This window comes from Lissotriton helveticus, chromosome 7 (assembly GCF_964261635.1).
Source record: "Lissotriton helveticus chromosome 7, aLisHel1.1, whole genome shotgun sequence".
NCBI classification, from domain to species: Eukaryota; Metazoa; Chordata; class Amphibia; order Caudata; family Salamandridae; genus Lissotriton; species Lissotriton helveticus.
Genome location: NC_136068.1, coordinates 478320989 through 478343846, shown reverse-complemented (window position 1 = coordinate 478343846; position 22858 = coordinate 478320989). Strand labels below are relative to the sequence as shown.

The following is a 22858-nucleotide window of genomic DNA, read 5'->3' as shown; positions in this document are numbered from 1 at the left end:
GAGATCTTCATTCGGATAAAATCACCAAGAAGGACAGAGTCTAAATGAAGCACATCCACAAGGCATAAAAATAATAAACTCTCTCCCTAAGCCCACTTTACTCCTTTAAGGAGTTCCCTAAGTTCAATCATCTCTTCTACTGTCTTCAGTCCCTATATTGAGCCCTTTGCATAATTATCAATGTATATCGCACCACCTTAATGCTGACAATATCCAGCTCCATCTAAAAAAGTTTCCTCAGAAAAATGCATTACCTGTGACCTGAACTTTTGTGGTATTCAAGCATGGTTGGTGTACAATCATATTAAACTGAACCTGCTCCAAACATCATCTTGGACAAAAAACCTTAACCGACAAGCTCTCATCAATGCCCTTGCAAAAGGGGCAGAGTTCCGAATATAAATCCAATGAGGAACTAAACCTTTCACCCTGGCTCTAGATTGAAAATAAGTAGCTCTTCCCTTGTGCTCTCGAGTTTGGGTGATGTTACCTGCTCCAGCCTCATAGAAATTCCCAAATTGCACCTTTCCCGTCTCAAAGCAGACCTACATGCAGTTGCCAGGCTTGCCACAGGCTCGAAAATATTCAATCACATTTTAACAATACTAATGGATTTGAAGTGACTTCCCACAGATACAAGGAGTATCTTCAAGCCAACTAGCACCACACATTAGGCAAACCACTCTAGAACCCTACATTATCTTTACAAGAACCTTGTCATTTTTGGGGACGGGGAAGGGCTTCATCACTTTCAGGACCATAGCATCCTTCTTGAAAAGGCCAAAGACAAAACCTTGAAAGTAATCCTTCTCAGGAAGTATACCCACCATTAGTACATCTCCAGTCTATTAAACATATAAAAGAGTGGAAGATCCTTGTGTTTCAGTGAAACCTCCTCCTATAAATGGCCCTGCGAATTCTCATGATGGGGTCAATTGGTGGAATGCTCGAAACCTCATTTTTCCACAGAGCGGCTACTGCAAATATACTTGTAAATATTATTTCATGTAGTTACGGATACGCTTTTCCACCCCCAATACCATTTAATGCTGGATATTTTGGCCCCATGAAATTAATCCTATGTGAATGTGTTGTATATCTTAAAAGGTTTCGTTAAACTGCTCTATGTAATGCAGTCTGCCACCCACACGTTGTATGCCCATTACATGAGACTATTAATAAAGAAAATAAATGACGTGCAAGGTATATAATTAAAACACATGGTATTGTGAGAAGACTACGGTGTATTGTCCATTTTTAGCAGTACTCATCAGGTCAATTAAACATTGTTTGCATATGCTGGAAGCGCCAGTCTTGCAAAATTAGAGCTTTCACTAATAGGTAACAAACAATCCCTGCGTACAGTCTAAATCTCAGAAAAATTAAAGAAATAAATGTGATGTTTTTCTGAAAAGGTTGAAAAACTCTTTTGGAAAAACGACAAGTCCATCTCTCAAACCTGTCCTGAAAATTGAGCCAGGACAGAATGTCTTCCCCACCTACCAGATCGCTCCTAACACGTAAACAGCTTTGCAGACTCCTGGCCGCCCTACAAGACAAGCAAACACTGTGCTTGGTTCCACTCTGGAAACTGAGTAAAGCACTTTCAATTTTTCCAAGGAAAGGAAACGTGAAGTTGACTCATGTGCCAATCTGGCTCAGAGCAAATAGAGCAACTCCTCTCACTAGTTAGTACACGACCCATACACAAACTTGTAATAAATTCTACCATTGAGCTTCAGGAGTAGTACCGCTCACCAGCCTATGGCCCCTTCCTAACTCATGATGAGCTCTTCCGTAGGATCTCTACTTCTGAGCTGAAAGAGCAGTCCTTGAAAGCCCCAGGGATGGACAGGATACCCCAAAATACCTTTTTGATAAACTGACCATCTAGGGAGCTCCCCGACCAATAGAGGCAAATACAATTTTCGCCTCCATATCCAATACTTCAAGAATTTATCCTCCACTGCTCTGGCTTTCTTCGGGCCATGTGCTCAAGTTATGGAACTCTGTATCCAGGTCTTTAAATGGAAAAATAGAAGTGCAGGTACCCTATACCAGAGTACCTATTTGATTTTGAAAAGTGCAGGCACTCTCCCTCTCAAAATAAAGAAGTGCAAGTATACTCAGTACCTGAGAGTACTGGTCCATTTAAAGAACTGTCTTTATCTGTATCCACGAAAGTAGCTAAAATCTTTCCACCAGTTTCAGCCCTCCCCGAAAAAACTTCCTTCTTGAAAAATACCCCAATTGTCTTTCAAGTGGCCCATACCTCTCCGATGTTCTTTGAGAAATTATACTTCTAAGATGGACTCAGAAACTATATTTGATCCCCCAGATCACTGATCTTGGAGGCTGTTTGAAATGTGAAAAAACAGAAGATCTGGTAAGTTTTGTTTGTAGAAGTAGTGAAAGGAAAAACTCTGGAAGAGGGTAGAGTGCTGAACCCAATTTTTATTTTATTCATGGAGTGTTATGTAGCGTGACCATTTCTGGTATCAGAGCGCTGTACAGAGAATATACAAAGAAGAGCACATAGGATCTCGGGGGTGGGGGGCGGGACCCCCAACATGACCATTTCTGGTAACTGGGAGTTAAAATGCAGTATACATAAGGTGGTTATGAGGAGAAGCTCCACGATTAACACAACTGATATGGACATTGAATAGAATGGCAAAACAAGGGTAGCATGAAAGAGAAATTTTGGCAGGAGCAGGATTGAAGTTGGGGAGTTTAAAAGATGTGTCTCCTTAGTGGGGAAGTAAGTTATTCAATAATGACATTTTTTTCTCTTTTATGAAGAGGGTTGTTGAAGGGTTTGTCCTGGCCCTCGGAGGAAGAGAGTTCCTTTGGGGCAATTCCAGAGACGGCTCGCTTGTGGGGTTTTTTGGGTTGAATTTTTGTGGCTTCAGCAGTAAGGAGCTTGTGCTACGAGAAGGTCTATTCCCACCAGATAGCATGGAGTGTAGTTGTAAAGAGCTTTGTGTGTCATGCAAGCACTTTTAAGATGAATCCTTGCTTCGTAGGGTAGCCAGTTACAACAAATGTGAGACAGGGGTGATATGATCACTTTTTTTCCGCCTGTGACGAGCATAGCAGCCACATTCAAGGTAACCTTTATAGGTGCTAGTTTTATTTTCAGTAGGTCCCCGAGGGTGGCACTCCCATAGTATACTTTGGAGATCACAAGTGCTTGAACTGCTGTCTTGGGATCTGCAGTAGGAAGAAAAAGGTTTTATTTACCTTACTACATGGAGTTGGTGATTGGCTACTCTGAAGGAGGCGCTGATGTGGTTTTTCAGCAGAGGTTTTTATTCAGGATAAATAAATTATATAACATGGTTATAGGACCACTATGTGTAGTGCCCTTTATAAGCAACTGAAAAGAAATTTAGTGCACCAGGTGTGGGTCACCCATGTATGTACAACAATGAGACAGGTATGCAGAGAGGCAGGGCTGGCAAAGGACCTTCACTGGTGGATCCCTTATCAGCAGGTTCACTGGTGTGTGTGTCTGCACAGAATGTGCTGTGAGAGAATAATATATATGTGTTATGATTTGTTTTTTGGAGCACTGAACAGCAGCACCGATATCTAGGTCCTGAAGAAAGCTGCAACACCTCTGCTGAGGGTTATAGGCTGAAACACGTCGACCTTTTTCTTTTTTTTTTTTTAGCAAGGTACCTCCATATTGCACATCTGCAAGTACTTTGACTAGAGGGATAGACAATTGTTGCAGAGCGGATGTGGCTAATTATAGGGCTAGTCTGTCTCCCTGGCAAGTATGTCATGTTGACAGTATGGTAGACATGTCAACCTTTTTCTGACACTAAAAGTGGGTTTAATCACTTCCGCAGTGCTCTTTTTTTAAATCCTGGTCCAGGGACGCACTAATAAAGATATTTACGAGCCCTGTAGCTAGTTTTAATCATCACTTTCACTTGCTCTGCTGCCATCACCACCACTAGCTCATCAATTAGGTATTTATTATACCTCTCTTTCAAAATAAATCCCCGAGCTCCTTCCTCTCAGTGAGGGGTTTTTAGCCGGTACTGTTACTAGGCATCATAGTACGAGGATGTACCCAATGATTAAGCATGCCACCTATGGTGGGTGAGAGACCCCATCCATTAGGTATGACAGCAGTATTGACAGACCCAAGGGTTTCTTTGTGGTTCATATGTTGAGTAGGGGAGTAAACCCTTGCAGGTCTTTTAACCTCCCCTAGCCCTCCTGTGGGATACAGGAAAGAGGAGAACCACTTTAATGCAGTACAAGAGAGACCCATCCAGAATTTTACAAGGTTCATGAGAATATCGTGTTTGACCGTGTCAAACACAGCAGAAAGATCAAATAGGATTAGTAAGCAGGATCAGTTCTTAACGAGTAACAGTAAAGCGTTTTCGACAATGTGGACCAAGGCAGTTTCAGTACTGTGTCCCGGTCTGAAGATAGATTGGCATGGGTGGGGGAGTTGGAATTGCTTGATGGGACTGCAGAGTTGCTGGTGATCCCCTTTACCCAATAGCTTGGCTAAAGTTGGGATACTGGGTGGTAGTTAGGATCAGATTGGGTTGTGTAAATACCACCCAACTCGTAATTTTGACCCCTGCACAAACGGGTTTCCGTTTGGAAAACACTGGCCCACTCGCAATTATTGATTTCAAAATGTCTGCGAAGTTTACAGGCGCTCTGATACTTAAGGGGATCGTCTGAGGCGCCGGAGGGACGCGGCACTAGGGGCTTGAGACTTACCGAGCCACTGGCGGACACGTGATCATGTGACACGGGGTCCTGTGTATGAATGCCGGTATGTCCTGATTTGGCAATCATACGGTCCGACGTAAATAAAAGTGTGAAGGCTAAAAATTGAGAACCCCAGCTTGCCCTGATGAAGTTGCTGAGAGTGGAGCAATGAAACATGTCGGCATTATACAAATATGGATGGTATATAAGTAACCATTTTTAAATTGGGAGGCTTGCAGCACCAGAATAAAGACAGATAGCCAGCAATCCTCACCAAAAAATCTTTTTAATAATTTTCTTGGTTGAATCAAACACATTGGTCTGTTTTACCTGGGGGTTCTAGGTACAGTAGTACACGGCTTATAATAGTGCACATGGGTATTTGTTTATATATCACTAATATTATGTATGCACATGTGTAACATTTGGTTTTTACTTACACACTGCACAGAGAGAGAGTGACCAATGATGAGAAGTGGGTATACTGGTAATTGATAACCAGGAACCCCCTCGGGTGGCACGACCGTGAGGTACTCTCTCTGTCTTTACACATTTTTTGTGTTTTGTGGGACCTGTGTCTATTTTTCTTCATGAAAGTTTACATCTTTGACATATGTGACTAGTGTTATTCACACATTCAAGGGATCTAGATTCAGTATGATACATCAGATCCCCCTTGGTGGTCGTAAAGGCCTGACGTTATGTTGAGTAGGTAAGGTGTTTTTTGTTTACAGCTCTGATACTTAAGACCTAGCTCGACACAAGGTAAAAATTCTCAGTAAGAAAGATATTTGGGAAAAAAGCTTGGTATGAGGAGGACCGGTGTCTGTTTTCACCCATATATTTTTCAATGTGGATGAAAACAAACTGCTTTGCCTCACTGCAATGTGTTGGCCTCGCTGAGTATCAATGCATTATGGGGCTCGTATGACAAGGAAATGTGGGATTACTGCACGTGGCCTCGAGCGAGCCGAGTTCTCAGCCAGATTATTTGTGTAACCTTGGGCACAGAAAGAGAAAGGATGTTTATCCCGCGGCTCTCTTCTGTAAATAGGACCACACCCCCCAACCACATTCACTGCCCTATCTCTTTCTCCCAGACTTGGGCTTTCTCAGCTTCCTTGTAATTTCCAGGCTTGTGCAACGCGCCTTCCCGCCCTCCTCCGCTCCGGACAGTGACGCGAGACGTCGCGCCACCGGCAGTCACGAGGCCGGTGAGTCACGCTTCGCCCTGAATGGAAGCACTGCTTAGTCTGGGCATAGCTTCGCCATGAGTCGACGGTGGGGGCGGAGACGCCGGGGAAGGGCAGGCGGCGTGGAGAACTGGCCAGGAAAGAGAGAGCGCAAAGGAGAAAGGGAGGGGAGAAGTCAGTAGCAGAAAAGGATATGGACAGAGGGGGAGGGGTGTAGGAAATGTATAGATAAAAGAAGAGGTATGAAGGAGATAGGTGGAAGCAACCGAGGGGATGAAAATTAGAAAAGTATCAGGAAGGGAGGGGAAGAGAGACGGATATGAGATGTAGCAAATGAAAGATGGGAGAACGCAAGATGGGATGGAGATAGGGAGAGGTGGGCAAATATAAAGGAAAGGGCAGGTAGGGAGGAGAAAAAAAAGAGAATAATGGATTTTAGGTGGGACCCCCAGGACAGAGAAAAAGGCAACGAACGGACTGCAGTGAATGTTGCGCCCAATATGCCCCTTTCCTTCTGAATGTGCCACCAGGTGAGCGCGACCTAAGACTGAACGGGCTTGGAATGTAAAGTAGTAACCACACAGCAGAGCGAACACAGGGCCATTGGAATTAATTTGTAGCTGCTACTTTTCAAGTATATCCACTGATTTGCCACATAATTTATCATCCTGCAGATTTGATCAAAAAACAAAATGTTGTGTCTAGCTCAGATCAAAAGTTAGAAAAAGCGTGGGGGCACGTTGCAGCGCAGTGAAAGCTGCTTTGTAAAAGTTGTCTGGTCCACTTTCTATTGCTCGAGTGGAAAACTGGTACCAATGAGGTGAAATATCATATGGGCCCAGACAGTGTTACCCTGTGTAAAAATGACAAAATAAGGTCGTAAAACTATCACAAAATGTGCTGCACTGTCAATTCTGCCGCATAATTTATTCATCCCCTGCCGCATAATTGAAGCGACTCTGGCTATACCTCAAAGTGCAAGAATCTAACAGGCTGAATGAAAACAAATTTATCAGCGAGTTGCGTGATCTCACGCGCTCTTCCTCCAGACAGCGGAGCTATCGCTCGGGTCACAGAGCTGTCACGGAGTTCCCTCAAAAAACGGCTACTGGGGAACATCCCACAGCTTCATACGCGCAGCGAGGAGGTGCTGCGCGTCACGAGGCTCCGTCTCGCCCCCTCACAGTCTCCGTGATTCGGCTTCCTCCTTTCAACGCGTCTCGCATCCCTGACCCACAGCCTCTTGGCAGGTCTCTCCTATTCCCTACGTGTCCCTGTATCCTTTAACTTTCACCTTGACGGTTGACGCCACACAGTTATGTCGTATTTTCTCTCGCGTTTCTTGTGTCTATTCCTTTACCTCCTCATCCATCCAAATCCTTAGGTTCGCTCTCGTCTTTTTACAGCATTTGGGGCTGTAGTTGTATTTTCTTCCGATCTTCCACTCTCTAGCGCTATGTTCTTTCAGTTTCTTTGCACTATATTATTTACGCAGTTTATCTGTCATTCACTTTCCAATTGTTATTTCATATTTTAGTTTTGATTCCCTCTTTACCCATTCTCCATTATCTGTGTTTACTTAGATGCTATCGTCGCCCTCTCAGCTCTCTTGATCTTGTCTCTCCAGTTTCCTCCCCCCTTACCTAGGCCTCTCCTCCCCACATCCCCCGAGTGTTTCATGAGCCCGCACGTGCAGTGAACGCGCACTCCCCTTGTTGGGAAATCCGTGACGACAACACACGTAAGAGCGCAGGGGGGTGTCCGCTCTACTTAGAGTGCCGGACGGAACCCCGCTTCTCCCTTCCCCACAAGGGTCCGGCAGTGAAAATAGTGCTGTACGCCCCACGCCCCCCCCCCCCGCACCACTGCGAAGGACACCCCAACCCGAGACAGCATGGCTGCATGACATTGGATGAACCGCTGTACTCCACACCCAAATCACGCATGACCCAAGATCTAACAACCTCGGAGGGTGGTTAGACACAGTACAAATTGTCAGCTGCCAAGTAAGACACCATAAGTCAACCCCGACTTTTCACCACAACGTTCTGCATTATGGGACTTGTAGTTTCAGTTTACAGTGCCGGCCTTTAAATCCTACATTATAGCGCTGTGGGTGAAAATTCCTTATTGTCTCTTGGTGTTTACAGCTATCTTTTCGTTCCCGCACAGGTTAGGACCTTTTGCAGTTAGCATTTTAAAATATCGTGTTTCTTTTCACCTGTCTCATAACGCGCACACATCTTCCCAAACAGTTGTTCTAATGTCTTGGAAATAGTAAAACAGTACAGAATTGTATTTGATACACATGGGGGTTCCAGCACATACAGCAGCAGGTGCAACATCACCACGGATTTTCGGGCCCCTGAAATCCAGTTGGGGTTTTACTATCCAACCAGTGGCCGGGCGGCGGAAAGGAGTGAGGTAGTCATTTTTGTACGTACACCAGTGCCCGTGGTACCTAAGGTGCCCATATGTGCGGCAGTGGCCCTAAATGGAAGTTCGTATAACTGTGCCAGTCACAGTAGTTGCGCCCCTGTGTGTGTTTTCCGCTTCTCAGAAGTGTCTGCACCTGCAGTGAGAAATGTAAAGCGCCTGCCACTGACAATCAGTGCTGCCCGCTACCATACGCGCTAAAACCGGCACTTCGCCCGTACGTGGTTAGTCGGTGTCCAAGACAACCTGCTTCTTGGCGCTTGTGCACCTCGTGCCAACCTGCCGCCCACCACAGGCTCACGTTACCACATTAATATGGGTACGCAGTCTTACTGTCGTCGCTTGTGAGTGTCCAGGTGCCGCCACCAGCCTGGCACATAGGATGGCACTGTGAATGTGACACCCACTTCGTGACCTTGTCCCAGCACCCCATTGCTCGCTCCCGCGGTAGCAGGGGTACAAGCCTGGCACAACCCTGGCATCGAGGCCAGCTTCCACCAGAACGTAACTCTGCCCCCTTACCTGGTGCCATCTCTCCCATTGTCAGGTCCAGCAGTAGCAGCAGGGCGGCTCCTAGTCCCAAAATCTGCATGTTGGTGCCCGCTCTGTGCCAGTCCTCCACGCTGAGGTTCTCTTGCCCGACGACCCTGTGCCCCCCCCTGCCAGCGCCTCGATCCCAGCCGCGCTGCGTGGGCTTCCAAAGAATGAATGAACTTTCCCTGGGCACGCTGTTCTAGTTCACCACCCCTAGTGGGCGGGCCCGCCCGGGAGGGGGGCGGCAGCGGTGCCCGCCCCCTCCCTGACATCACCCCTTGGATCGGGATCTGCGCCGGTAGGGGTGGGGCTGCGGGAAACCCAATACCCCGGCAACCAGACAGAACACAAGCCTGTCCGGGCTGAGGCGTCACCGGAGGAAGGAGGGCGCGACAGCGACTGCACAGGAAGCCGGAGTTTACAGACTCGGGACAGAGGCCGCCTCTGTGGGCTTCCTCGCTGCTGCGGCGTTCATGGGACACTTGGTCCAAGCTTCCAGGCCCCAAATACTACTTTTTTAGACAAAAAACGGTGAGGCTGAAGGTGACATGGGTCACTTTGAGTTTTTCAAAGTCGCAGAGACACATGTCACCTTCAGCCTCACCTCTTTTTTGGGTCAAAATAATGTTGCATTTTGGGCCTGGAAGTTTCACTTTAACGTTTGTTATAAAGTACACATATTGTTGACATAGCAAATGATAACAGATTGACAGTATTGAGTACAGTGCCTGGAATCCATGGCATAAAAGTTAGTTAAAAAAAAATGAAGTGTATTCTAAAGTTGAAAAAATAAATAATACAACACATAATGAGGCTGAGCTAAAAATCGATTGCGTCCATCTCAGTTTGAAGAACAGACTCATTTAAACTCCTAAAATAAATTAACTCAAGGGGTTCTCGTGGATGATAGTGCGCTTTACAAATACACATAACAAATAAAGTCTTCTTGGCAGCTCAGTGCTTAGTTTGCAAAAAAAATAGTGCCTGGCTCCTGTCAGGAGGCCATTGCAGCTTGTAACACATATTCGCCCTGCCATGCTGCCAATTATACTAACGACACAAGTACTAACATTCAGACTACTACAAGTGTGACAGATCAGACTATTTCAGGAACCCAAAGTTATAAGAATGGCTTGGACAGCAGGTTATATTGATTTTGAATGCATATTGAGTTAAAAATGAACTGTTGTTGGGGTCATCTCTAAATCTGGCAGATAGCACCACCATGTGGCAGACTGTCACATGCCCGGTGATGACAATTAAGTGCTCTTGCTGAGCGCCGGAAACCACCGGCTCAAATGAAGCACTGCAGCAGCTAACCACACATAGACAATTCATGACCGATTGGTGGCTTGTTAACAGATGTTTGCATTAATTTGGGTCCAATCTACAAATACCCACAGAGCCTGACCTCTTACTTGCCAACACTATGAGAGAGGATACCAGATGTCCACACAAACAAACTTTTTTGTTGTTGCAGTTTTATGTAGCAAACTCGACCCAAAGGTATTGGAGCACTTTATGAGCACCAGTTATATTACGCAATAATACATTCATTTTTTGTAGGCTCAGGGAGATTAAGTGATTTGCCCAGAATGACAGGATGTTGAGCCAAACCCGGTTCCCCAGTTTTAAAGTCAGAGTTACTTCGCCACATCCTCTCCCAGGTCTCTACTGTTCTGGAACACATTTCTAAATTACCTAAAACAGGTAACCTCTCTCACTTTCTTTCGGTAAAAGCTGAAGACCGTTCTATTTGGTTAATTAGAAATGTAGGAATAGCACCAAGTGAGTGCTTTCGAAATGCAGTCAGTTTGATTCACATATGTTTTTTTAGGATTTCTAGTGAAATCTCTTGTATTTAATATATCTTACAACAGAGCTTTCCAAACTGTGTGTCCCGACACAGTTCTGTGTCACCTGCAAGTGGTGGGCGTGTCGCGGGATGACACCACAGGTATTAAGGGCACTTACTTCTAATTAAGAGGCATTCCTTTGAAAGAGTGTCTCGGAGTCTGCCGCAGCGCGTACTCCGAGACACTCTGCTCTATGGGGGCCGGTGATTCACAACAAAAGCCCCATTAAGAAGTAAATGGTCTTTTAAAGACCTGCGAAGTACTCAGGTGTAGCTGTGTGTGTGCTCTGTAAGCTGGGTTGAGGTGACAGAGGGAGGCATGCAGAGGGAGGGAGACAGGGAGACAGGCAGAGGGAGGGAGACTGGGAGACAGGCAGAGGTAGGGAGACTGGGAGACAGGCAGAGGTAGGGAGACTGGGAGACAGGCAGAGGGAGGGAGACAGGGAGACAGGCAGAGGCAGGGAGACAGGCAGAGGGAGGGAGACTGGGAGACAGGCAGAGGGAGGGAGACAGGGAGACAGGCAGAGGGAGGGAGACTGGGAGACAGGGAGACAGGAAAAGGGAGAGAGACAGGGAGACAGGCAGAGACAGGGAGACAGGCAGAGGGAGGGAGACAGGCAGAGAGAGGGAGAGAGACAGGCAGAGGGAGGGAGAGAGGGAGAGAGACAGGCAGAGGGAGGGAGGGAGGGAGAGACGGAGACCGGCAGAGGAAGGGAGACAGGCAGAGCGAGGGAGAGTGGGAGAGAGACAGGCAGAGGGAGGGAGAGAGGGACACCAGCAGAGGGAGAGAGACAGGCAGAGGGAGAGAGACAGGCAGAGGGAGAGAGACAGGCAGAGGGAGAGAGGGAGACAGAGGGAGAGAGGGAGACAGGCAGAGGGAGAGAGACAGGCAGAGGGAGAGAGACAGGCAGAGGGAGAGAGACAGGCAGAGGGAGAGAGGGAGACAGAGGGAGAGAGGGAGACAGAGGGAGAGAGGGAGACAGGCAGAGGGAGAGAGAGAGAGAGAGACAGGCAGGCAGAGGGAGGGAGACAGGCAGAGGGAGGGAGAGAGGGGGAGAGACAGGCAGAGGGAGGGAGAGAGGGCGAGAGACAGGCAGAGGGAGGGAGAGTGAGAGGGAGACAGGCAGAGGGAGGGAGACAGGCGGAGGGATGGAGAGAGACAGGGAGGGAGAGAGGGAGGGAGCGAGACAGGCAGAGGGAGACAGACAGGCAGAGGGAGGGTGACAGGCAGAGAGAGGGAGAGAGGCGGAGGGAGACAGACAGAGGGAGGGAGGGAGACAGGCAGGGGGAGGGAGAGAGGGAGATAGACAGGCAGAGGGAGAGAGACAGGGAGGGAGAGAGACAGGCAGAGAGAGGGAGACAGGCAGAGGGAGGGAGACAGGCAGTGGGAGGGATAGAGGGAGAGAGACAGGCAGAGGGAGAGAGGGAAAGAGACAGGCAGTGGAAGGGAGACAGGCAGAGCGAGGAAGACAGGCAGAGGGAGGGAGACAGGCAGAGGGAGGGAGACAGGGAGACAGGCAGAGGGATGGAGACAGGCAGAGAGAGGGAGACAGGCAGAGGGAGGGAGAGAGAGAGAGAACCCTCCGAACTCCCCTTAGGTGTTTCGGGCTCGCTACACTGCCTTACTGTGTCCCAAAATGATGCATCTCCAAAAAGTGTGTCCCAACATGAAGAGTTTGGAAAGCTATGTCTTAGAAGGTAGCTCTTATCTGTCCCTAATACAAACTACTGTGTTCATTCGCTTTTATGTGGAACTTTTGTTTTTGGTTAACTTCCCCTGGCTGCACGCATTTACAAGACTTCTACTAAAGATGTTTACACTATTTAAGCCCCATTCACTGTCAAGATAAGATCCCTTCCCATGGAAAAGGTAGACAGCTTACAACAGTATGCTGGAATGCTTGATTTTTATTACTTAGTTGTATAAAGTAGATGTTGTACCCTTAGAACATTTGTGGCATTTCCCATTCATGCCTCAGTACTTTTCTTTGCACTTTGTAGGCATTATCAGATAGATTTTTTCAACGTAATCTATTTGGTCATTATGATCAAATTCTAAATGTTGTAATAAACATTGCACATTAAAAAGAAAGTTAATATACAAGAGCTAGGCTATATTTTACTACTAAACATGCAGCCACAAGTGCAGTTACTTTGCAGACAACAGGGTCATGATTTGAATGGTGGAGAAGGTGCAGTGGCACCGGGGCCAAAAGCTCTAGGGACCCCACTAAACTCAGATTATTGCTAAAATGTAATACTTAACAGGCAGTCACACATGTACGTTACTTTACAGACAACAGGGTCATGATTTCAATGTTATAGCAGGTGCTGGGTCACCAAGACCAAAACCAAGACCAAAAGCTCTGGGCACCCAACTAAACACCTATTATTACTGTATTTTTCAATGAAAAGGGCAGTCACAAGTGCAGTTACCTTGCAGTTAAAAGGTGCTTGATTTAAATGGTGTAACAGGTGCAGTGGCACTGAATCCAAAAATTGTCATAACTCTACTGAATAGCAAATATTGCTATGTTTTACTACTAAACCGGCAATCACAAGTGCAGTTATCTTGCAGGCAACATGGTCATTATTTGAAAGGTGCAGCAGGCGCAGTGGCACAAGGCCCAAAAGTTGTAAGAGCTCCTCTAAGCTCCTAATATTGCTATAGTTTACAACTAAACAGGCAGTCACAAGTGCAATTATCTAGCATGCGCTGGGGTCATATTTTCAATAGTGCAGCAGGTGCACTGGCACCAGGATCAAAAGCTCCAGGCACCCGACTAAACACCAATTACTACTGCATTTTACAACTGAAAAGGCAGTCACAAGTGCAGTTATCTAACAAGTGCTAGGGTCATGATTTCAATAGGGCAGAAGGTGCAGTGACAACAGGACCAAAAGCTCCATCCAACCTACTAAACACCTAATATTGCTATATTTTATTCCTAAACAGGCAACCACAAGTGCAGTTTATTTTATTTATTTATTTATTTAATGCAATTTTCTATAGCGCGAACATTACCCGAAGGTGTCAGAGCGCTTTACAAAAGAACCAGTTGCGATACATAAGGACTTAGGATTACAGGAGTTACATAAAAGATACAAACAGGAAAAAAATTGCAAATGTACAAGTTGTAAAGTCACTCAAGGAAGAGATACAAATGGATAAACTCTAAGAATCACATTTTTTTTTTTTGCAGAGTTTTATATAGCGCGAACTAGACCCGAACCGAATCAGGTATCAGAGCGCTTTACATAGCACCAGTTACGTTACGGACGGACACACATTCATTTTAGGCACGGGGAGATTAAGTGATTTGCCCAGAATCACAGGAGGTTTTCCGGCGTCGTTACCGAGACTCGAACCCAGATCCCCAGGTCCGAGGTCGAGCGCCATAGCCAGGTCCGAGGTCGAGCGCCCTAGCCGTTAGGCCAACTCCTCTCCCCAATCACATATGGATGGTAGTGAGTACAAAGGTCCACTACATACACTAGTGGTCAGAGTTATCTCTATATACATATATATACAAACAGTAGATTTTCTCAGGATTCCATTTTACCCACATATTTACAGAGGGAAAAGAGAAACAAAAACAAACAATAAATAAATAAATAAAAAGGGGTAGAGAGCGGTATGTGGGGGATAAGAGTTGGAGGGTGAGATTGGTGAGAGGAGAGAGGGGGACCTGAGGGGGAGAAAGAGATAAGGCAGTCCAGCGTAAGAGAAATGTCTGAAGGTCAGCAGGATGGAATCCAAGGGACCAAAGGAAAGGACAAGAATCAACAAAATGGCGGACCAGGGTCGTGGGCATCGATGGAAACCATCTCAACAAGATGCACCCAGGGCAAGAGTGACAACAGGAGAGGGTCCCAAAATGGTGGGGCGCACACTGGAGAATTCCCTTTCCCAGCACCACTAATTTAAGGGGTAATTTCTCCATATTCCACTCTGAAAACGAATGTACATCTGCTGTGAAAAGAGAAAGTCGCAAACGTGGAATTACCTTTGACAAACCAGGGAGGTGCAGTTTACACAGTGACGGGTTTGTGAATGGGAATGCAGTTTGTGATGCGATCTATGTACGCAACACACATTGTCCATTCAAAGGGGATCATGAAACAACCTACCTAATGATTATTCATTTGGAAGGTCACAGATTATGGCACCCTGTGATTGACTGCCAGTGCAAGGACGGAGGCCTGCAGGGCACAACAGATCTCCACCCCTGCCTTTCCTTTCCAAAACGGGAAACTTTTATTAAGAACAGTTTATGTCCATTAAAGGTGCAAGTATGCTTTTTTAAGAAATATTTTGTAGGGCATCGGGTGGGGGAGGCAGTGATCATCTGAACTATTGCCTGCTCTCCCCCATATGCCACCTTCATGATTAGCTAAGGGGAAGGCTTACTGGGGTGACACCTAACCATTCGCAAATCCGTTGTCACCCCAAGTAGGGGGCCAGTGACTCATTAGTAGTTTGCACCCACAATTGTAGTCACAAACAATTGATACATTCCTTTTATGTGAGAAATAGCAGCCCCACTCCCATCCCCATTTGTGATCTAGAAAGATTCACCCCCCAAAAATTTTGAGTTAGAACTAATTTTATTAGTAGTGGTTTGCGGGGGCGTGGCTTGGACGGCGGTGCGAATGGCCGCCTAACCTCGAGCTCCGCAATTCAGGTGAGCGACTACTTCGGTTCCCAGCTGACTCACCGTCCGTTTCAGCAGGAGAAACGACGGATCCGATGTCCCATGCCTCGCAGAGCCCTCCGGTGCCCTGAGCGCCGACCTTGATCTTCCTCACGAAGACTTTTGCAGCTTTTTGGAGCGCCCACGCGCCCGACATCGGTGCCTTTCAAAATGGCGGCGCCCCGTCGCATCGGTGATGCCTGACCACCACCTCGGGCTCCATTACCCAACCACAACAGCTCGAACCCTAACAAACCGGGGATGCTAACACCAAGGATGGAATCCCTCACACACCGGTAAGAGGCACATCAGTGCATCCCTAGCATCTTAATGCTGTTCCCTGCCCGTCTTGCCTGACCCTAAGATGGCGGCCATCTTCAAAAAACGATCCGATTCTGCTTTCACCCTTAAAAGCCACTAAAAATCTATTTGAGGAAGCGGTTCTCCTCTGATATCAAAGAGAAGACCTTCTGCCTGCCTTTGATGAGACTTGATGAGACTTCCTTCGATCTTTGAGATCCACGAACTTTAAACATACTGATAGTGTCCCTATTTCCATCTGCAGCACTGCAACACTGCAACACAGAGCCAACCACAGGGCCAACCAGTTTATCAGCCACCCAGTTTACCTGCAACACTGTTAAGCTGACAAACCTGACAAACCCTAGACCAGGGACAACTCACCTACAATCACAGAGCCAACCGGCTGGCCAGCACTAAGGAAATCACCTGCTTATCCGTGCCCACCTGCCTTCCTGGTTCTGAACAGGATCTCCTTGTGGGTCACTGCGGATCTCCCTGCGATATCATCTGTCTAACACACCCCCTGGTATTAACCGCCAATACTTGCCACGCAACTGCAACCAGTTCCTACCTCTCTGATTAAGCCCGGCGACTCCCAGACGGGGTAACTGAAGGTTCTCCTCAGCCCTCACTTTCAAGATGGCGGGCAGAGACGATAAGAACAATCCAAAAAAGGTGAAACCTGAACCACAGCTTTCCGATTCCCCCATTAAAAACAGAGCTGACATGGCGGCCACAATGGAAATGATACTGAAAAAACTGGGGGACCTTACCGAAATCTCCAAATCTACCAAAGCGAACACAGACTCTATGCAGCTAGAGTTAACAGCTTTTAGAGCTGATATGAATGACCTAAAATCAGGCCTGGGAACAGCGGAGCAATGCATCAGCGATGTAGAGGATCTCTCACGCCAGTCGGCCACTAGAATACAACGCCTTGTTTCCACCACTGATTTCCTCAGGCGCCAAAATGCTGAGTTGGAAGACCGAAACAGGCGGGGGAACGTCAGAATTTTCGGAATACCGGAAAATGCGGAGAAAGATGCGGATTCCTGTGTGGCTTTCTTGGAAGCATGGATCCCCATGATCACCAAAATTGTATTCCCACACGGTCTGGAGCTAGACCGGGCGCACAGAATCCCCACATTCACTACCAACCGAGAGAGAGGTCCCAGACCAATGATCTGCAAGCCACTCAGATATCAGCATGTCGAAATGATTCTACAATATGCAAGAAAGAACCACTCCATCATGTGGGAAGGCCACAAGATCGTCTTTACGCAAGACTATTCCAAAGACACTGTGGAGGTTCGCAAGGGGTTCCTCGAGCTCCGCACCGTACTCAGATCCAAAAACATCACTTGCTCCTTTGCAGGTCCCGCCAAATTCAAAGTCATCTTAAACGGCCTCCCGAAGTTCTTCACTGACCCGAGGGATTTGAAAGACTACCTGAAAAATGGCCCACCTCAAGAAATGGACCAGTCAAATGCCCCATCCAATAAAAGGAAAACCACGTGACTATACTATACTATCGAGGAGCAGGTTACGCGTCACTTTGGCCTCTCCAGGCCGCACCACTGTGCATTTAATGCTAAGTCGTTTTTGCTTTCCTCTGGTCTCTATTGTTGCTAGCCGACCATTCACGTTACCAAGTATATGTCATATTATACGTTAGCGTTCCACCTTTGTCATACACATGATTAGTACTGTCAATGTTGATTTCTGTTCTCCTCCGAAGAACAAAGTAGTGATAGCTATAGTCAGCTTTTCTTACAGTTTTTCTAATAAGCAACGCAACTACTCGTACCTGGTTTCATCTCACTATCATACGTCTTTATGCTTAATACCAGTATAACGGTTTCAATAGTTTAACGATTTTGATAGTTTAGCACAATGTTCAGCTGGATTGTTTACTATGTCTATAGGCGCAACACTACTAGTTGCTCATGGCCTAGTATTACATTGGTATTGTTACATACCGAAGGAAATTGTATCCGCGGTCACATGTAAGCTCGACATTTTAACAACATGTTCGTTCTAACATGGGAACACCGAGCGAAGTTTGTTAATGATTAATAACTCCTGATTTGCCTAGCTGGGTACTGCCGTCGTACTCCTTACGTACGTATTTGGGGGGGAAGGGAGGTTTTGCATGGGTAGTGGGAAAAAGAGAGAGCATTCGACAATTATTGTATGTCAGTACTTTAGAGCGTTATACATCACCTTATGTTATTTTTGGCCCCCTTTTTTGTCCGTTTCCTACAGTTACAACTCGCGCATGCCAGATTTATCTCTGGCCAGTTCAACAATTCTGTCCCCTTGTGGTCGCAATAACACCCTGACTCTCATAATGATAACTGTTTCACTACATTGCCTCCCGCCAGATTTAAATTTAGCGATAATCTTGTCTGTCAATGTCTAACACTAAATCCATACCAGATGACCTCAAGATTGTGTCGCTAAATGTTAAGGGACTTAACCACCCTGTAAAAAGAAGGAAAGTGATTGATTACATCACCAAAACTAAAGGGGATATTATCCTCCTGCAGGAATCTAAACTATCGGAAGAGGACACACGATTCCTAAACGTTCACTGGGCCTCCCATATACTGTCGTCCCCGGCACCACACAAGAAGGGGGGTCTAATCACACTGATATCAAAGAAGGCGAACATAACACTGGTATCACACACTCACGACGCGGAAGGGAGGGTTTTGATGGTCCACCTACGCAGGGAAGAGGACCCCATACATGTAGTGAATATATACGGCCCAAATGCAGACGACCCCGAGTTCTGGGACTCAGTGTCTCGCTCGATGGAACATATCCCTTTGGATGACCTTTTGATTGTGGGTGGCGACTTCAATCTCCCCCTAGACCCCTTATTAGACAGGCAATTCAAAAGCTCATTTCACCCTTCACGTTCGCACGAGGCCCTTCTGCGTCTTTGCGAACGTTACTGCCTTAGAGACTCGTGGCGTCTCCAAAACCCTGAGGGAAGAGATTACACCTTTTATTCCATCCCTCACAACTCTTACTCACGTATTGACTTTATCCTAATATCCTCCACCTTTGCACACCTAATAGAGGAAACTGACATTGCCCCTAAACTAATTTCCGACCACGCCTGTATTCACACCAAACTTGCAGGCTCCCGCTCGACCAGACCGCCCAGAAGATGGAGATTCAATGATGACACTCTAACCAACCCTGAAGACAAACTTATGATTACTAACGCCATTGAAGAGTACTTACTATTGAATAATATCCCTGACACGGACCCAAATACCCTCTGGGATGCACTCAAACCCACGATCCGTGGGGTCATTATCAACATAAGAGCCAAAGCCAACAAAGCGATAAACAAAGAATTGGAGCTACTAGAGAGGGAGATCAGATCATTAGAAGCCTTACACAAAACCAACCCCCAAGACCCAAATCCCCTTGACCAACTTATAAAAAAGAAATACGAGTATAACTCCATCACAAGTAAAAGAGCAGGGGTGTGGATCAACCGCTTCAAAGCCTTAAAACTATGTGAGGGTAACAAAGCCGGGAAGCTACTAGCCTCCTATCTTAAACATAAACAGAAGCTAGCGACCATTTCCTCAATAAAGGACCCCGCAAATAACACACACACTAATCAAACCAAGATTCTGGAAACCTTTAAATCATTTTACGACGAACTGTATAGGAACAATAAATCACTGGACCTAAAAGCTTGCTCGGAATATCTGGAGTCCCTCGACCTCCCCAAACTTCCGGAGACTGACAAAACACATCTAGGGTCCCCCATCACTGCTACAGAAATATCGTCGGCCATCAAATCACTCAAAAACAATAAAGCCCCAGGTCCTGACGGATTCTCAGCATCCTTCTACAAAGCCTTTGACAGTCAACTTTCACCAATACTCCAAACTGTGTTCAACTCTTTTGCCTCTAGCGGGAGTATCTCTCCCTCGATGAGCGAAGCGACAATAATTGTTATACCCAAAGAAGGGAAGGACCTCCTCCAGACCAAAAACTACCGCCCCATCTCGCTAATTAATATTGACTGCAAAATCTATGCCAAGATCTTAGCTACTAGATTGAATTCCGTGCTGCCCAGATTGATAAGTCCGTCACAAGTGGGTTTTTTGAAAAACAGGATGTCGAATGATAACACCAGACTCCTTTGTCATGTACTTGAAAAAGCGAAATCTTGCGAAACACTGATGATAGCAATAACCCTTGATGCTGAGAAAGCATTTGACAAAGTCTCATGGCCCTTTCTTCAACAATGTATGGGCTCATTCAATCTGGGTAACTCATTCATTAAAATGGTGATGGCCTTATACTCCTCCCCCTCTGCCCGTATAGCAATTAATGGGACGCTTTCTAGCCCGTTCCGCCTGTTCCAGGGCACCAGACAGGGTTGTCCACTTTCACCGGCTCTATTCCTACTGGCACTTGAACCCCTTCTAACCGACATAAAAAACAACGAGGACATCACAGGTGTAGCCTTCGGAAAGACCCGGATAAAACTAGCGGCATATGCCGACGACATTTTAATCACCACTGAAAACCCAACTGTATCAATCAAGGGCCTTATGTCCTCAATCAGCAAATACTCTACGTTGTCCGGCTATAAATTAAACAGGGACAAATCCGAAGTCAAACCACTTAATGTACACACCACCAAAGACGTCCTTGGTGATTCGGGACTAGCCTGGCAACCAGATGTTATAAAGTACTTAGGCATAGAATTCACTGACAACATTTTAAGCACACTCAAACACAATGAATCGACCACACTAGAGAAAATCAAAAAAACCCTAGATGGCTGGTCACCGCGGTTCATCACATGGTGGGGTCGACTAGAATCTATAAAAATTATGATTTCTCCTCTGGTCAATTATCTAAGTTCCATGCTTCCCCTTACACTTTCTAACGACTTTCACTCTAAACTAGATAAGTTGATCTCCTCCTTCCTCTGGCAGGGGAAAAAAGCCAGAATTAGCATGAAAAAACTACGTCTTGATAAAACCTTGGGGGGTGTCAACCTGGCTGACTTTCGACTTTACCAGACAGCCTTCTTGGCAAAGCAAGGTGCGATTTGGCTAACGCCGCAAACAGATTACACGCCGGTGTGGCTGCATGTAGAAAAATCTCTATTAGAGGATCTTGACCCCTCTGCCCTTCTCACCATCAAATTACGCCCCAACATCGACTCGGGGATCATATTTAAGAACACAAAAAACTCCCTCCTCCAGATAAGCAAGTCCCTACCCCACCAATTTCGTAACTCAAAATGGGAATCTCTTTGGCAGAACAGCACGCTGACATACAAGGGTAAACCTCTGTACAACCCTTCCTGGATCAGGAAAGGAATTCATTTCCCTCACCAGCTTTATGAGGGTTCAGCTCCACTTACTTTCAAAGATTTACAGGACAAATTCCAGCTCGAGGACATCGACTTTTACTATTTCCTACACGTTAAGGTCGCTCTCACAAGAGCAAACTTGAGCAACACCTCCCCCTCACTTCCTGACCTTCTAACCGCCCTTAATAAACTTGGACACCAGGTATCCAGAATGTACAAAATGATAAGACCACAGAATTCTAACCTGGTCTCTGCAATACAATCTTACTGGGAATCGTATTCTTCTACTCCCACCTCGGAAAGCGAATGGGCCAAAATTTGGGAGTCAACCACAAGACACAAAATTAGTCCGACTCTGTCCCAAACTAAATTCTGGCTCCTACACAAAGCCTTTTGGACTCCTAGAAGGCTTTTCCTTCACAACATCAAGGATACTGACTCCTGCTGGAACTGCTCGGAACCAGGAGGAGACCTTGAACACCTAATATTTAAATGCCCCCGTGTTACCACCTACTGGGACAGAATATTTAAATTCATTAACGAATCCCTACACATTTCTCTCCCGAGAGAATTTGCCTCTATAGTTATGGGTTCCTCCAAAGCTGTCACTCTAGATGAAAATGACAAAGCCCTACTTGATCTCCTACTGACAGCGGCGGTTAAAATCATAACAACCAATTGGAAAAACACAGCCAAAGCCTCCTTCCCCCATTGGCTCAACTGGGTTTCTAATCTCAGGGGTGCCGATAACACCACCCTTGCATCCAGCCCCTGGCGCCCACAACATAGGAAACTATGGTCCTCACTTGACTCTCATTTCGATCTCTTCAAGCCCCTGTGAAATGCCTAATCTCTGCCTACCCAATCAACGGCTCAAAGTGGTTAAGGTGGGACGCAACACACCCTACTGTACCGTATTTCTGATATAATATATAATAATATTTCTGTATAATTGCTTGTTGCATTAAGCCTCTAGTGTTGTACTGATAGGATGATTTACTTTCTTGTTTTTTTCTTTTCTTTCTCCCCTCCCCTCTTATGTTATCCTCCACTTGTTCGATTACATTTGTAATTATACCACGAATTTCTATCTGCTCTTGTATGTACTGTTCATATCATGCCAATCTCTCTCAATAAAATCTTTGTGAACACAAAAGTAGTGGTTTGCATGTCCCAAGGGTGGTAGGCCGGGTGGGACATTAAAAAATAAATTCAATTAAAAGAACTTACCTGTGAGCGCGATGCTAACTCCTCCTCAATGGTCTTTTATCCTCGAGGCAAGCAGGCTCATAACTCCCAAGCCAATCCTGGTGCTGCTCTCACCAGCATGAGAGCAGCAACAGGATTGGTGGGAGCAGCCTCTATCAGCGCTCAGAAGAGCACTGGAGGTTTTAAGACAGCTGGGTTTGAGAGGTTTAAATTGCGTATGTGAGGCTTGCAGCCACAAGACGGTCGGCCAAAAAGACATGCACACTTTAAACTGAGAGTGCCCTGCTCTCTCTGCTGCACCAGTCAGCAGCAGCCCCGCCCCCGTCCTGACGCTCTGTTAGGAATGGGGTGAAGACAATTAAAATGGTGATGAATTAACTTCATTGCCATTTTATTTTTCTCTCTGGGGCATTTCAGTGGGGCGACGCTTCTCCACTCAAACGGAGCCGCCCCCTGATTATGACTTATAAAAGGCCTTTCATACATTAGGAAAAACCCTTTGCGGTCTCAAACCCTGTAATTTTGC

The 22858-nt window shown here is 46.2% G+C and overlaps 1 protein-coding gene across 1 annotated transcript in view; it reads right to left on the bottom strand.

The window, feature by feature from the left end:
* LOC144768642 (tumor necrosis factor receptor superfamily member 12A-like) overlaps positions 1-9066 on the bottom strand; it is a 45220-nt gene extending 36154 nt beyond the window's left edge. Inside the window, exon 1 of the mRNA XM_078652452.1 lies at positions 8898-9066. Within this exon, the coding sequence (XP_078508578.1) occupies positions 8898-8967 (70 nt within the window). The 5' untranslated portion in view covers positions 8968-9066. The remainder of the gene's footprint in view (positions 1-8897) is intronic.
* Between the last annotated feature and the right edge of the window lie 13792 nt (positions 9067-22858).